This window comes from Larimichthys crocea, chromosome XVI, assembly GCF_000972845.2.
Source record: "Larimichthys crocea isolate SSNF chromosome XVI, L_crocea_2.0, whole genome shotgun sequence".
In the NCBI taxonomy this organism is placed as follows: domain Eukaryota; kingdom Metazoa; phylum Chordata; class Actinopteri; family Sciaenidae; genus Larimichthys; species Larimichthys crocea.
Window position 1 is genome coordinate 12,154,771 of NC_040026.1, and position 14,920 is coordinate 12,169,690.

At 41.5% G+C, this 14,920-nt stretch overlaps 1 protein-coding gene across 1 annotated transcript in view; it reads right to left on the minus strand.

The window, feature by feature from the left end:
* shisa8b (shisa family member 8b) overlaps positions 1-14,173 on the minus strand; it is a 31,741-nt gene extending 17,568 nt beyond the window's left edge. The window contains exons 1-2 of the mRNA XM_010730813.3: positions 13,635-14,173; positions 12,342-13,024 (exon numbers count right to left, since the gene is read on the minus strand). Of these exons, the coding sequence (XP_010729115.2) occupies positions 12,342-12,985 (644 nt within the window). The 5' untranslated portion in view covers positions 12,986-13,024; positions 13,635-14,173. The remainder of the gene's footprint in view (positions 1-12,341; positions 13,025-13,634) is intronic.
* Between the last annotated feature and the right edge of the window lie 747 nt (positions 14,174-14,920).

A 14,920-nucleotide genomic window follows, 5' to 3' on the forward strand; every position in this document is an offset into this window, starting at 1 on the left:
CTGGATCCCCTGTGTACACACACACAACCAAACATGTGCAAGCAGCCCATGTACAGTACATCTCCTCATCCCAGGGGAGAGTTTTTCCACTGCATGGAAGTTAGCTGTGTGTGAAATTTGTGCATTTCTTCATGATTCCTGCCTCCCAATATTTGCGTGGTTATGTATGAAACGTGAAAAGATGTGGTGGAGTCAGAACCATTTTTATTTTTGGCCTTTTATTTCCATTTGCTTAAAATATAAAATAACATTAAGAAATTGATCAGTTTTAGGAGTTGTTATACAGGTTGATTTGGCCTAAAAGGCTCTTCTCTTTGAATGAATAAACATAATAAACATTAAATGTAAATAATATCAGCAGAGTAATAGTGATACATGTCAAGTTAAAATGTAACTAATATATGACTGGATATTACTAGTCAGCTGAAAACCACACAGCTGTAAATGAGTGATTGTGACGCATGATTGAAGCATCTGATGCCAGCTGATGCCAAGCATACATACGTCCTATTAAAAACCTGTGTTGTAAGGCTATATTTCAGTTTATTAGGTTTGATAGGTGTTAATATGTAACAGTGTGTCACCATGAAGCAGGGCTCCATGTGACTGCATTGACCACTTCGGCGTCTATCTATGCGCACGTATTTCTCCGCGCTCGCAAAATCAGGTATTGTGTTCACATATGAGATTATATTCAGTTAAACTATTAGTTAAAAGCCACAGAAATGTATTTGATTCTTTGTTTTCCATTCTTTCGACTGCATTATATAGCCGGCATCCTGCATATTGGTATGAGTTTTGTCCGTTTGTGCCCGCTGAGACAAATTTTCATTTAAAGTGGCTCATCTCTCTGCTGTGTGTTTGTGTGTTTTTGTTCTGTGTGTCCTCTACGATAAATTCCAGTCAGCTGTATCTGACTAGCGGCCTTTTTTTAGCTGAATGACATACGGGCAAGATTTCCTGCAATATGGTCATGTTTAGACTCGGGGGTTTGGATGTGTTTGGATGCAAGAAATGCATAGGAATGACTGCATCGCTCTCTCTCTCTCTCTGACACACACACACACACACACACACACACACACACACACATGCTTTCAAGTGCTCGAACTTTGCATTAATTTCATTAATTTACTATCAGCTAAAGACACACTGCTTGACCCTACTGTCTTCCCACGGCTGATGATACCCTTTGTCTCTCTCTCTCTCTCTCACACACACACACACACACACACACACACACACACACACACACACACACACACACACACACACACACACACACAAGCACATACACAAACAGGCAAACTCATCACTTATAAATAAACAAATTTCCGCTCCGTGTGCATTTGCTGAATTTACAGTGTTAATGGTATACACTCCCTTGATCAATAATTCAAACACTGGTGCCTCTGTTTCGCTAACGAAGCTCATGTGTTGTGTTTTGCCCCTTCTATCGCACACACTCCAACACACATACACACACACCCACACACTACAACAAAGACACACTGTGACGGGCCTGACAGCGATAGCCAGGGGCAGCTTGTTCACACTCAACCTGCCAAACAGAAAGGTGAGTCCCTCTGGCTACCTCTCTGCTCATCTACAGACTGTTTGTGGGTGTGATGATCTCAGGGAGTAACGGTGTCACACAAAGTGTCTCCTGCAGGGAGTTTGATGGTGGTATGAAGCTGTTTCGATGTCAGATATCATAATCGTGCTCGTTTTATCTGCCACAAGTATCTCATGTAGACAAACCTTGACCTTGTATTTGACTCCCAAGGTTTAGTTACTGTAGTAAAGTTGTAATCCACCCCAAAAACACGCTGTAGTAAGACCTATTTTGGGATTGTTTTAAGGAATATAGAAAATAACTTATTCAATTATAAGTAGATCAGATCTGTCGAAGGATAGTGAACACAAAAAAGATCAATTACGACAAGGGAAAAGACCCTAAACGTCACACATTCATGAGTTACACTCTATTTCTGGAGGCTTATTTTGTAACAGGATATTATATTCATTCATTCAAATCAATTCAGATCTTAATCATCTTATTGTCAATCCTTTTATATACACTGCGCCTGCATGCGTCGTTGTGAAAGTCTGTATTAGATTATGACGTGAAATTGTCCCCTTCTAAATATTTGCATCCCACAACAAAAAGACCTCCTGGTGTAAGATGTAAATCACTCTCTTTTTTCTTTTCTTGAATCCTTTTTCCTTATTCTTCCTCTCTCTACACCCTCCTCACCTAAATTCAGCCCTAAATCTGTCGCCCCCTACCCTGCCTCCCCTCCTTTAAACCGTATCATTTGTCTTCCTCTCCTCCAGCCTCTCTCTGCTCCTCATCGCCTCTCTGACTCATAGCCGTGCTGCGCCTCGGGCCTCCACGCACTCTTCTCTTGGCTCAAACAACTTGCTGATTTGGACTTTTAATCTGCAACAAAAACTTCACCTGTCTCCAGGCTATGTAGTGTTTATGGATCGCTGGCTGAGCTTCATGAGAGTTTCTGTGGATGTCTTTGAAAGAGTGAAGACAGTGGTGCAGTTGGTTGAAAGATTAAGATTGGCAGGAGTGGGGTAGATTTAGAGTTATGAATAAGAAGTTGCATGTGTGTTACCCAAAGTGTTGTGTGTTATTTCATTGAAATAAATGCCTTAAGTCACTATCTATCACCGAATTACCAGGTGAGATCACAAGGTGTGCTGCTAGTGATGCGTTTTCCGTCACCCAGTGGTGGTTTGCCCGCCAGAGAAGGTAGTCAGAGCTAATGCAACATATTTCTTTCACTCACGTGTGTGTTAACAAGCGTGCTTTATATCTCAGAAGACATTATTCCCTTTTCACTTTCATGTGTACAGGTGAACTCAAATTGTTATGGAGGCACTCACTGACCTCAAACAGGTGACATTGTTTAGAACTGAGGTCCAAAAACACACCTCCAATTACCGCTTATCGCTATACACGCCACCAAGATGCCAAATCTCTTAGATTATTACTTACTTACTTACTTACTTACTTACTTACTTAATAAATTGTCGACTGTGTCACTTTTGATATACTGTCACTACAATATTCAGAAAATTCTCCCTGGCTTTCCCATCAAATCACAACTGAGTGATTCAGTCACTCCTCCAGGAATTTGTGATCTTTCAATTACAAGGAGTTCCACAAACTCAAACCAAATCTCACATGAAAATATGCAGATACATCTGCATACATCTTGCAGATATAGACACATTTCCCTTCATAAAATGATCTTGTCCAAGCCAGCCTACTTGTAAATGCCTAAAATGACCAGGGGGTTATCAGACAGAGATCCTTCCAAGACTCAAACAATGTTTTTGCCCTGTCAAAGTGCCGATGTAATTTTGAACATCCACACACAAAATCTGATAATTTGGGCTTTAGTTATTGCAATTATTCCTGTCTTTACGTGTGAAAGAAATCTTTGCATTTGGGAAAACCTTATAGACAATACATATACTCCAGAAGTTACCTCCAGGTTAGTTCTGCCATGACTCCTTATTACTCTGTAATGTGTTATGCAACAGCGAGGTCATCTGTACCTCCATGTTCTCCCATCACATTACAGCCACACTGAGATGGGACTTTGCTAATGTCCTGTAACAATCAATTACTCCCCCTAGATCAGCCAGGTCAGAACACACACTCAGTGATTAGTTAGAAATATTCTCTCTATAACTCTCCAAAGAGAAAAACCCACTTTCTGTCTCTCTGCAGCATTGATTCATTTGAAATGTCCTGAATATATTAAGACCTGCAGAACGTACAGCACAGTACATGTTCTGGGTACATCCTCATGTCCGGTTCATGCATTAATGCACACATTATTGATCCTGTAAATGCAAATATGGATGCACTTAAAAAATATGCCAGCGTTTTGTCTCTGGCTTTCAGTTCAGTTACATATTTACATCCATTTGAATTTTTCTGATAATATTATGGTAATTTAAAAAAAATCTATTATATTTTATCATCTGTCTGCTAGCCAAGACCACTCCCCCGTTTCTGGACACCGTCCTTCACGAGATTCATCTAAAAAAAAAAACTTTTAGAGATTTAACTGAAAAATAAAACAACTGCGTGACTCATCCGTTGTCACTCATTGCTCCCTCTTTTCATCCAAAGACACAGTTAAATCTGGCTCAGTTGTCATTGACATGTATTGATAAAAAGAATATAACAACTCACACACTACACAGACACACAGAAGCCTGCACATAGAAGTAGATTTGTGTTTCTGTACTGGATTGATACTTTTGAACATTTATTGAATTAAAAAGTTAGACAGTTAGTTTGACAGGAACATTTCTACTTGTTTAATTGATCTGTGCGCCAAATAACTGAAGTCAAACACGCCTTTCTATGTGATTTTTGGCATAGAAACAAATCAACATGGAGGCGATTTACTGTACATTTACATCTGGCTGCTTAGTCTTAGACATGTAGGAGCTGTGAGAATAATGTGCATGACAAATAGGATTAATGGTGACATATTATGGTAGATTTAAAGTAGCCTACCTATCTACGTGGGTTATTGTTCAGCTGTTAGATGCAGAGTGTTTGTGGTTTTATGCTTAAAAAAGCTAACATGTAGCCTTTCCCCTAAACACAAAGACTTTTTCAGCTCCCTTGAATGTAAAAGAAATGTGTCTCTGTGGTGATTTATCAGTTTTCCAAAAGCCTGTATTGTTTTCTGGGTTATTTTTCAAATGCAAGTAACATCTGTGTGGTTTTATTTTCACCCAAACACGCTAAGTTTAGTCTTGCCCTCAGAGGTTGCTTGTGGATTTTTTTTTTTTAAACTTTCCTTTTTGTCTTTATTTTTGCTTTTCTTTCTTTATTTTTTTTTAAAAGAGACAATACAGCTCTATGTATATAAATCAGTTTTTAAGCAGCCTACTGTATATGATAAACCGGGTTATTATTCAACACTTAGATACACTAAACATCTCTACTTTTTGAGTCTTTAGCAGAGTAGTAAACATTTTGTTGCTTTCCTCCATCTTGAAAATGAAAGAAACCTGGGTCTATTTTCTGTCTCAAGTACTCTATAGTTTTCTAGTAGAGGGGTCTTTAGTGTTTTTAGGCCAAGAACCCGTAGTTGATTGTGTTGCATGACTGCATAAGGGTTCATGGGTAGCCCATCATTAATGTTACAAACCCCCTGTTAAAGACCCGTGTTAAAGAGAATTATTCAACCCTTTGATGCCGGTATCATATGAGTGGTTTTGTTTTCATGCCAACAAGCTAACTTGTTTAGTTTTCTCTCTAGCACAGTGGTCAACATGTGACTTTTGTTTTGTTTTAAGCCCCTTTAAAAATCAAAGAAACATGGGAGAATTCTCGAGTACCCTATAGTTTTCTAGGGGAGGGGTCTTTAGTGTTTTTCAGGCCAAGGACCTCGTAGCTGATTGTATTGCATATTAAATTGGGCTATGTGGTGTGGCTATCAGATGACTGCACAAGGGTTCATGGGTAGCCCATCATTAATGTTGTTTACATTAACATGAATAGCAGCAATAAATGATCAAACAATAACTTAGTGGCCCCCTGTGGTAACTCTGAGGGACTCCTAAAGACCTAAAGACTCAGGTTCTAGGGTATTATTCAACTGATTGATGCCGGTATCATCTGAGTGGTTTTGTTTTCATGCTAACAAGCTGACTTATAGCACAGTGGTCATCGTGTGACTTTTGTTACTTTCCGGCTCCTTAAAAATGAAAGAAACATGGGTCTATGGTGATTTTTTAGTTCTCAAGTACCCTATAGTTTCCTAGGTGAGGAGTCTTTTGTGTTTTTAGGCCAAGGACCCCGTAGCTGATTGTGTTGAATATTAAATTGGGCCCTACAATAAAATGTGTTGCTAGGTCAGAAGACTACACAAGCATTAGTGGGTAGCTCATTATTAATGTTGTGTACATTATCATGTATATATGCTATTTTATGCTGGATTCATGTTGATATGTACTTTTAAAAAAAGCACTTTCGAAAAATGATCAAACAATACCACTGACAGTGAGGACCCCCTAGAGGTCATGTACCTCCTGCCTGTTGAAGACCCATGTTTTATGGTATGGTATTCAACTGTTTGACGCAGGCATCATGTGTGAGTGGGTTTGTTTTCATGCTAACTTGTAGCCTTTCTCTCTGGCACAGAAGCTGTCACGTGATATTTCTTTATTAAGCCACCTTAAAAATGGAATAAATGCACTTTTGTGCTAAATTAAAAGTTTTCAAGTAGCTCACATAGTTTTCTGGGTTGTTTTTAGCTGGTTTTCATGCCTGCTTGAAGCTGTAGACAGATGGCCCATTAGAGGTTTGGAAGAAGTATGAAATGGAGCTACAGGGGCCAACTCACTGTGTGTCAGCTGCTCTCATGAACTTCACTTTTGACTGATATGAGTTTGTCTATGACAGACAAAATGTTCATGTTGGAATCAACTATTTTATACAGCCTTAAAAACTGAAACGTATGACTGATAAAAAGCTGCCAATCTTTCAACTTCTCATTCTAGTTTCACCCTGATAAACACGCTGACAAACACAGACAACAACACACAGCCAGAGCCTTGAGTCAGTGGGCGCTGACCCACATTTAAATGTGCGTGGGCCCAGCAAAGCCCGGCAGGACTGAGGAGGAGCAAGTAGAAGAGGAGAGAGGAAGGTAAAGCAGCTGGAGGGTGAAAATGGTCACATCCGATACAGGCAGGAAGCTGTCAACTTATATTTCCTTTAACTTTGGGAGGATTTGCGGCAAGTGGTGACACAAGCGCATGTGTGCGCACTTTAACACATTTACTCGTGAGCTCACATGCAAGCAGGGATGCTCACACACACATTGGTGACAGGTGAGAGGTGACAGAGAGTGACAGCTCGACCCTGGAGGTAATCATAAGGCAGGGGAGCTGTGAAAGTGGAGCAGAAGAGGAGGAAACTTTGAGGAAACTCGCTGAAAACTTCTGTCTTTTTTCACTTCTTAGTGCAAACATATTTTCCTCACATGACAGGTATTTGGGGCTCACGCTGTTGTGATTTGCTTCCTGCCTGGAAGAGGTAAAAACTAACAACAACAGAGAGGTGGAGCTCAGCAGAGAATTATGACAGCACAATAGATTTGTGGATTCTCAAGTTTGTTGATGCACATGTGTGCTGTGCCAACATGTGTACATTGTACATCGGTGAAGACTTTGGGTTTAGTAAACAAGTTTCAGAAAAATATGTTCAGAAATTTATAAAGCATCTGTGAATTAAGAATAAGGATATGTATTTGAAAGTTATTGCATGAAGTTTTCATGTGCATGTGTTGGAGAAAATCATCAAAATCATAAGTCTTTGCATGTTTTTTTGACTTTTTTTTTTTGCTTTTATTGGATGGGGACAGGAAACTGAGGAGGAAAGAGGTCACCAGCTGGAATACACAGTTGTGACCTTGCAGCCACTCAGCATGCACCACAACTATCTAGCTACCAAATACTCATATTTACATATTTTATTTATCACAACAACTCAGGATAATGTTATTATTTTCCAAAAAAAAGCAGGTTTAATATTGATGTGATATGTAACTTGTAGTCCAGTAGTGAGCTTGTCTTGTACATGTTTTAAAAAACAGTTCCTGAACATTTTATACTGAACTCATGTAATCTGAGATAAAGCATCCGGTGTCTCAGCTGTATTATTACATGTATATGAACCTTAGATAATCATGCTGTGATATCTGTTATTCTGAGATAGAAGACATTCACCTGGGTTAGGGGGTCACTTTCAAAGACTTTACAGGAGGTTTATATGTTGGGTGGCTAACTAGTGACGTTTCCCCGGTGTGGGATCATTAAAGTCTATTATATCTTATCTAATTAATGGTTAATAAATTCTTCTAAATAAATCTAATTCTAATAAATGAGGTTGTCTGGTTGTGAAAAATCGCTCTGGCTGGCATATATTATCTCCTAGCATAACAGTGTTTATTTTTAATTCATCGTGCAGGAATTATTCAGCTACTCACAGGACAAAATCCATTTATTAAGTGAGTTATTAACATAAAGGCCTACCATTGCAGCCCCCTGCAAATTGCGGTCATGGGAGAATTCTTTATTATGATTTACTGACAGATCTGATGATGTCTAATTCAAAACTGAGGAACCCATGACCTTTTATCAGTGGCTTAATCACTTTTTATCAAGTCTGCTGTAATAAATGTAAGTCATTATAAAGTGCCATGAGGTTCCCGCTGCCTAATGAGCCATCGAGACAGATTAAATAGCTATCAGAAAGACAATAAAGTAATACTGGGTGAAGATGTGCAACAGGAAAAGAGAGCTCCAACCAAAAGTTGTCCTTATTAATGCTTATTACTGATTTATAAAGCATTCATGAACCTTTATAAAGCTTGACCTAAGAGGAAAAGTGTTTGTGAATGTTTCTTATTTTAAGTGATGATATATGCACTGCAAAACTCCCCCAAAAGGACAAAACTGTCTGTAAAAATCACATCAGCAGTCCAAAACATGCCCTTGAAATATTAACCATGACACGGTATTGTGGTGCCATTATACAGTCATATGTGCGTGTGTTTGCGTGTGTGTCAAAGAGAGAGGGTGAAATGGAAAAGGGATCCTATTTGTTGCGTGCAGTTGTGGCCCATATTTGGCCCTTCAGTTATTGAGTATTGCTTATCTGTCTGACATGAATCGGAGCAGCGTGGTAAAACCTTTTAAATGACAGTGTCCTTCATTACATAACGTGGCGGCTAAAACGTCAGCAGTGCGTGCATTGCACACTGGAGATGAACTGCAAACGTAGTCAGACGTATAGATCAGTATGCATGTCGTGTCAAAGCCAAATGAAAACCTTGTGTCTCCGGATACAAACATAATGATTTTAACTTGTAGAAGAATCATTATAGACGTCATACCACATCTGTTTGAGCAGATACCATGACAAGTTTTGTCTAATATGTTGTTATATTTATGTAACAACTGGAGATACAAGGTTTTCCTTGTTGACAGCATCTATGCTGGGACACGCAGATACATACAGACACACACTCACATGAATGCACTCACTTGCCCACATTTGCACGCACACACACACTCACACACTTTATTTGAACCATGTGACCTCCGCCACCACCATGTTGGTCCTCGGCCTCTCAGACTTGTGTAAGGTGGACATTGTATTGCAGTGCATCTCGCCCGCCAGCTACCCGACCTCTCACTGTGGTGATCTGAACCGTGCTCACGCAGCCTAAATGCCACCACTATCATTCTTGTTGTTAATTGAACTATAAACGACGGTGTGTGTGTGTGTGTGTGTGTGTGTCTGAGCGTGTGTGTATGTGTGTAAAATCATGAAGGTCATCTGTGTTTGTTTACTCTCAGGGTGTAAGGCCAGCCCCTTTCCAGTTGAGGCTTTTCATTAGACGTGACATGTGTGACCTAAGGCGGCGCTCTCCGTTGTCTTTGTTGGCTGAGGATTAGTGCGGCACGCAAACGCACCAAACCTGTTTTGGTTACGAAGAAGATGAGAGTTCATGTATTAGAGAAGGTGTGTGTGTGTGTGTGCATGCAGGAGGAGGCTAATCTGAGAGGAGGATCACTTTGGATTTTAACTTTCAAAGCTGATTTGGGAGAACTGGTGGGATTTCAGAGTGTTAATCATCCTCTGCTCAGGGGTTTTGTCGAGACAAAGAAAGAGATGGTGGGAAGGGAAGAATAAGAAATTTAAAAAGTGCAGGTGCATGGCAGAGTGCAGAAGTTGCCCTCTCAGCTTCTCCAACTCTAAAGTGGGTGGATGCATGTACATATGTACACATTTCACCTCATGGAGTGCATGCAAGTACATAAGGTTTTAGTGCATGTACACTTTTGGACCAGGGATTTATGTCAGCAGGCTAATAACTAAATGAGCGTGCAGGCAGAGCAGTTGAGGAACGGTAAAGCTGTAATCTTGGTGAAATTTGTTTAATCGCAAGGAGGAGCGGTAATCTGTTGAGATGGGCTCACGTAGGGAGGGGTGTTTATGCAGCCGGAGTGTTTCTATTTCAGTGAGGTGCTACCGTGCAGGAAATATTAATCCTGGCTGTGCGTTATCCGCAGAATGAGTTTTGCGGCTCAGGTAAATGGGAGAGTCGATGTAGGTTTGGTGAGTGAGAGTGTCCACGTGGCCACTTTCTCGAAATGTAAAAAGGAAAGTGCTGAAAAAAATAAGCGAGGAAGGAGAAGAAGAGACAAGTAAGGTGTGACGGTGATGGGAGATGAGGGCGGAGGGCTGGAGAAAAAAAAAGAGAAGAGAGGGCTGAATCAAGATGTGAGATCTGGCCCCTGCCTCAGCTCTTGGATGGATAATAGCTGGAGGAGGGGGCGGGGACAGAGGAGATGTGGATGGAGGCCAGCGAAGAGGACTTTAAGTAACATGAACATTGTAATTTGCGAGAAAGAGACTCAGCATGAGAGGAACAAATGGCATCACGTGTCATGGAGATTTGTGGAAGAAAACAAGATCAAAAACAAGAAGCTCAGAGACATATGAAGAATTAGCTCCAGAGGGTTAGATAGTCTGGGATGAAAAGCAAGGAGGTTTTAGCTCATGCTGTGCGCTGTGTACTGTAATGATTTCCTGAGGCGAACAGATTGAACCCCCGGACCACATATTGAACCCAACTGCAGCATGAGTGTGTGTTTACATGTGTGTGTTGCACGCTTGCATGTGTATTAGGAGACAGAGAGAGATGAAGTTTACAACAGAAGAACCAAACTGTAAATGTTGAATGTCTTCTCTAAGGTTGTGTGTTCAATAACGTTGGAAATAATCAGTTAAAGGGGACAATATATAATGCAAATTATTAAGTGTAAGACATGTTTTGACTCATGGTAAAACCTCGCACACGTCCATGGGTTCAGACTTTGTTCTGCTTTACACCTACTTTACATCTAATGCAGCAAAAACAGTTTGGTCGATATTTCTTTTTTTCAGCTTTTCTGTTTATTTCAAATATAAGTCATGCTTACAAGCAAAGCAAATGGTACACAGGGGGTGAAATACAAAACATATGAAAAATAATATGCAAATGGGAGAAACAAAGAAACAAAAACAAAAAACAAAGAAAAATGCAAAATTAGAAGAATATTAAAAAATATATATATGAGCAAAATCAAAATAAGGGTGCATATATAGGAGTGTACAGACATATGGGCTTGCACCTTATAGGTATGATCTCATCCACAACATGCATACTGATCAGTGACTCATTACTACATCACGTACAGTGCTTTACACTTATCTTAATAGCATGTTAAGATCAACTTTTCCTCTCAGTTACTTGCTCCTCTTTCTGTCTGACCCTTCAGATACACGATATACATCAGTATAAAATTCGTTACGCCTCGAGGACAAAGTGATCAACTTCTGCTATGAAAGGTTTTGTGAGGTTGGGGATGAGCAGGTCAGACGTGGTTATGAGTTGTTAGAAAAGGTTTAGAGATGAATTTGTTCACATGCAAGCAAACACAAACACATGCTCACATGTTAGTAAGCCTACAGATACCAGACATGTGACTCAAGTCATTTAGTTCAAGTCTCAAAACAAAGTCAAGTTGAGTCCTTGGGCAAGTCACGTCCCAATGTTTTTATTCTGGCAACTGGGTTGATTAGTGCGATCAATCGATCAATCAAGCTCACTCCAGCTAGTTGCGAGTTGTGATTGTACTCAGACAGCGTTAGCTAGTGTCAGCCCTCACAGAAGCTTCCTGATTCCAATAGGTCCTAAAAAGATTAACAAAGTTCGATGTTGTCTTTGATGAGTACGTCTTGCAATGAACAGTTCGCCATCCAATCATGACAATGACAACGTTACTTGTGATGTTAACATGGAGCACAGACATTTGAGTCATCATGTCTCAAGTCAAGTCATGCCATGAGTCCCAAGTCGAGTCTCAGGTCATTTTCTTTTTGTCAAGTCAGTGCAAGTCATCAAAATGGTGACTCGAGTCCACATCTCTGACAGATACACATTCAAAGCTGGAAGTTGTAAATTCCAAACTGGCAGGTTGTGCGTTAACATGTTGGCGAAACACAAAAGTGCATCTTGAAAATTTGGGTTGAAGTCACAATTTCCAACTTTCCGACATCCCTGCAATGCATCACATCCACATGCAAATACACACACAAACATGCATTCAAACACACGCATGTACACACAGGAACTTCTATCCACCTCTGGACATAAATCTATGCTCTACGTGAAACGTCTTTTACATACAGACCCCTTCCACACATAAACACACACACACACCTTCATGCTCCTCACCTGGAGTTGAGGTCAGCGTGCCCCGCCCCTGCTCCACCTCCTCCACTTCCTCCACGGCTCTTTTCCAGGCCCAGTTTGGTAAAGATGCCCACCAGCACCATGATGGCCACCACGCCGCAGATGATGTAGACGATGAGATGCGTGCGGTCCCGGTCCTGGTTTCCCTGGCCCTCGGTGATGGTGGCCACAGGCTTGCCCGTGTTGGCCCAGATGGGCGTGTCATAGTTGGAGCAGATTCTCTGGTCCAGTCGCTGCTGGCGGAACTGGCAGCAGAAGCGGTAGAAGCAGGTCCCACAGCAGTATAGAAAGACACCGGCGTTGCAGTTGAAAGGCGGATCCCATTGGCCCATCACGTCGTAGTAACCCTGGCAACGTGTCCCACCAACTGGCGGGACGTCCTCATCATCGTTGTCTCCACCGCTGGTGGGAGTGGACAGACCTGTCTCTGGAGGAGTGTTCTGAGTGGTCTCCACATAGCCGGGAGTCGTCTGGTTGGCGAGCGTGGTGGGGACAATGAATGGGTCACCTTCGTTTACTGTCACCGTGGTGACGGACGGGTCCTGGGTGAGGGCAGGTTGAGTTATAAGGAAGGAGAGGAGAAAGAAGAGGAAAAGGTGGCAGGAGGAATGGTTGGAGGCTGCCATGCTGCTGAGAGCCCTTCTGTCCAACGTCTCACCTGCAGGCTTTGGACAGGAAACAGAAAGTTTGTGTTAAAGTCAGTGGCAGAAGAATGAAAAATACTTTTAGATGCCTTTATTTTACTATTTCAAACTTTACTGAAAAGCAGAAGTTAATGTAACGATGAGGTCTCAACAAACAGCCATCACGAGGTTTGGTTTTGGAAATGTAACGCTACTACAAATGAGAACAAACAGACAGATTTGCGGCATGTTCCTGTAAAACTCATTGATTTTAGCTAGACTGACTAAACACATGATGTATCTATTGATCTTACATGCTTATGGAATCAATGAGAAGAGGGTAGAGGACGTGTTAAACAGGTCAGTCAGAATCATTATTAGAGGCATGCAGTGAGACATGATCGATATCCAACTTTTTAGGTTCAAAAGAGCAACTGACTGCAAATGAAATGTTCACAATAAGCTGTCCTACTGAGAGACCACTGTGAGGAGATTAATGCTCTTCAAGTGACACTTGACACATTCAATCCTGAAATTCAGCATTAAAAATAGCACATTCTTACTTTCAAAATAAGAGATTTTTATGTCTTAGTGACATGAAGCACAACAAAACGAACAAAACTCATTGAAAATATCTGTACAGCTCTCTCACCTTTTTTTCCCCTCTTTGCAATATGCACACAGTCGACCTTTCCTCTGCGATTCTTCCCACAAAGTTCAAGGGCTAATAATTCCCTCTAGAAATATCCACAAACTTTACTCAGCAGCATTTTCCCCCCCGAGTGTCCCCGCAGAGTTTTCTCTCTTCCTCATGTGTTCTCCATCATCAGCTGGAGGCTCGATCCGGGGGATTGAACAAAAACAAAACGGCACACGATCCTCTTATCCTCTGTGCCCTCTTTTCTCCTCCTCTAGCACCTCTTCTTTTTCTTTCTCGTCTTCTTCTCTTGTTCTTCTTTTAAGCGTTGCTCACTCTGTGCTGGCAGGTGGCAGAGTCCAGACCGGTCCAGGACTGTTAGTTAGGATCTTCTGCTGCCAAGACCCCTGTGTGCTGTATGGTGTGTATGTGCATATGAGTGCGTGTGTGTGTGTGTATATGAAAGAAATTCAGTGTGTGAGATTGCACTGAGCGCTGCAACAGTTCAGGAACCAAATGAGATCTCCTCCCCTGTTTACCTCTCCTCAGTGCCAGATAGACAGAGAGAGAGAGAGAGAGAGAGAGAGAGAGGGAGAGAGAGAGAGAGAGAGGGAGAGAGGAGAGAGGGTTAGAGTGTGTGTACATATGTGTGTATGTGCGTGGGGGGGGGTTGTATCCAGCTGCATCTCTCATCATTCCCAGAGGAAAAAAGCCTGTGAGGAGAGAGAGGAGGGAGGGGAGAGATGGGAAAAAAATTAAAAAGATGAGGGAGAAAATGTGGACTGTAACTGAGTGAGCCGAGTCACTTAAAAAAAAAAAATCAAGTTTGTTTGTGTCTTTCTTTCTCTGTTACCATCCCTGTTTGTGTGTGTGTGCGTGTGCACGTGTGTGTGACACTGTATGTCAAACGTGTTTGCAAGGCAGACGGAGGACAGTCAACATCTGTTGCGGTCACTCTTGTTCAGTATCTACTTATTGCTCTCCTCGTCACCGTCTGTCTCTGCTTCCTGCCTCACTATACACACACACACACACACACACACACACACACACACACACACACGCATCATCACACAACTCTCCCCCTGCCCTGGCCCTCATCCTCCCCCAACGCCCAATCTCCCACTTTCGCCATCCTTTCTTCTCCCGTCTCTTAGCGTTTCTTCCCCGCCCTCCCCTCACGCCTTGGGCATAGATAACACACTTTTTTGCAGGATTTCTCTGTGTCGAGTGTGTGCATATGTGTGTGTGTGTGTGTTGTGAGCGTCTGTTTGCATCATAAAGATTCAGGATTTAGCAGG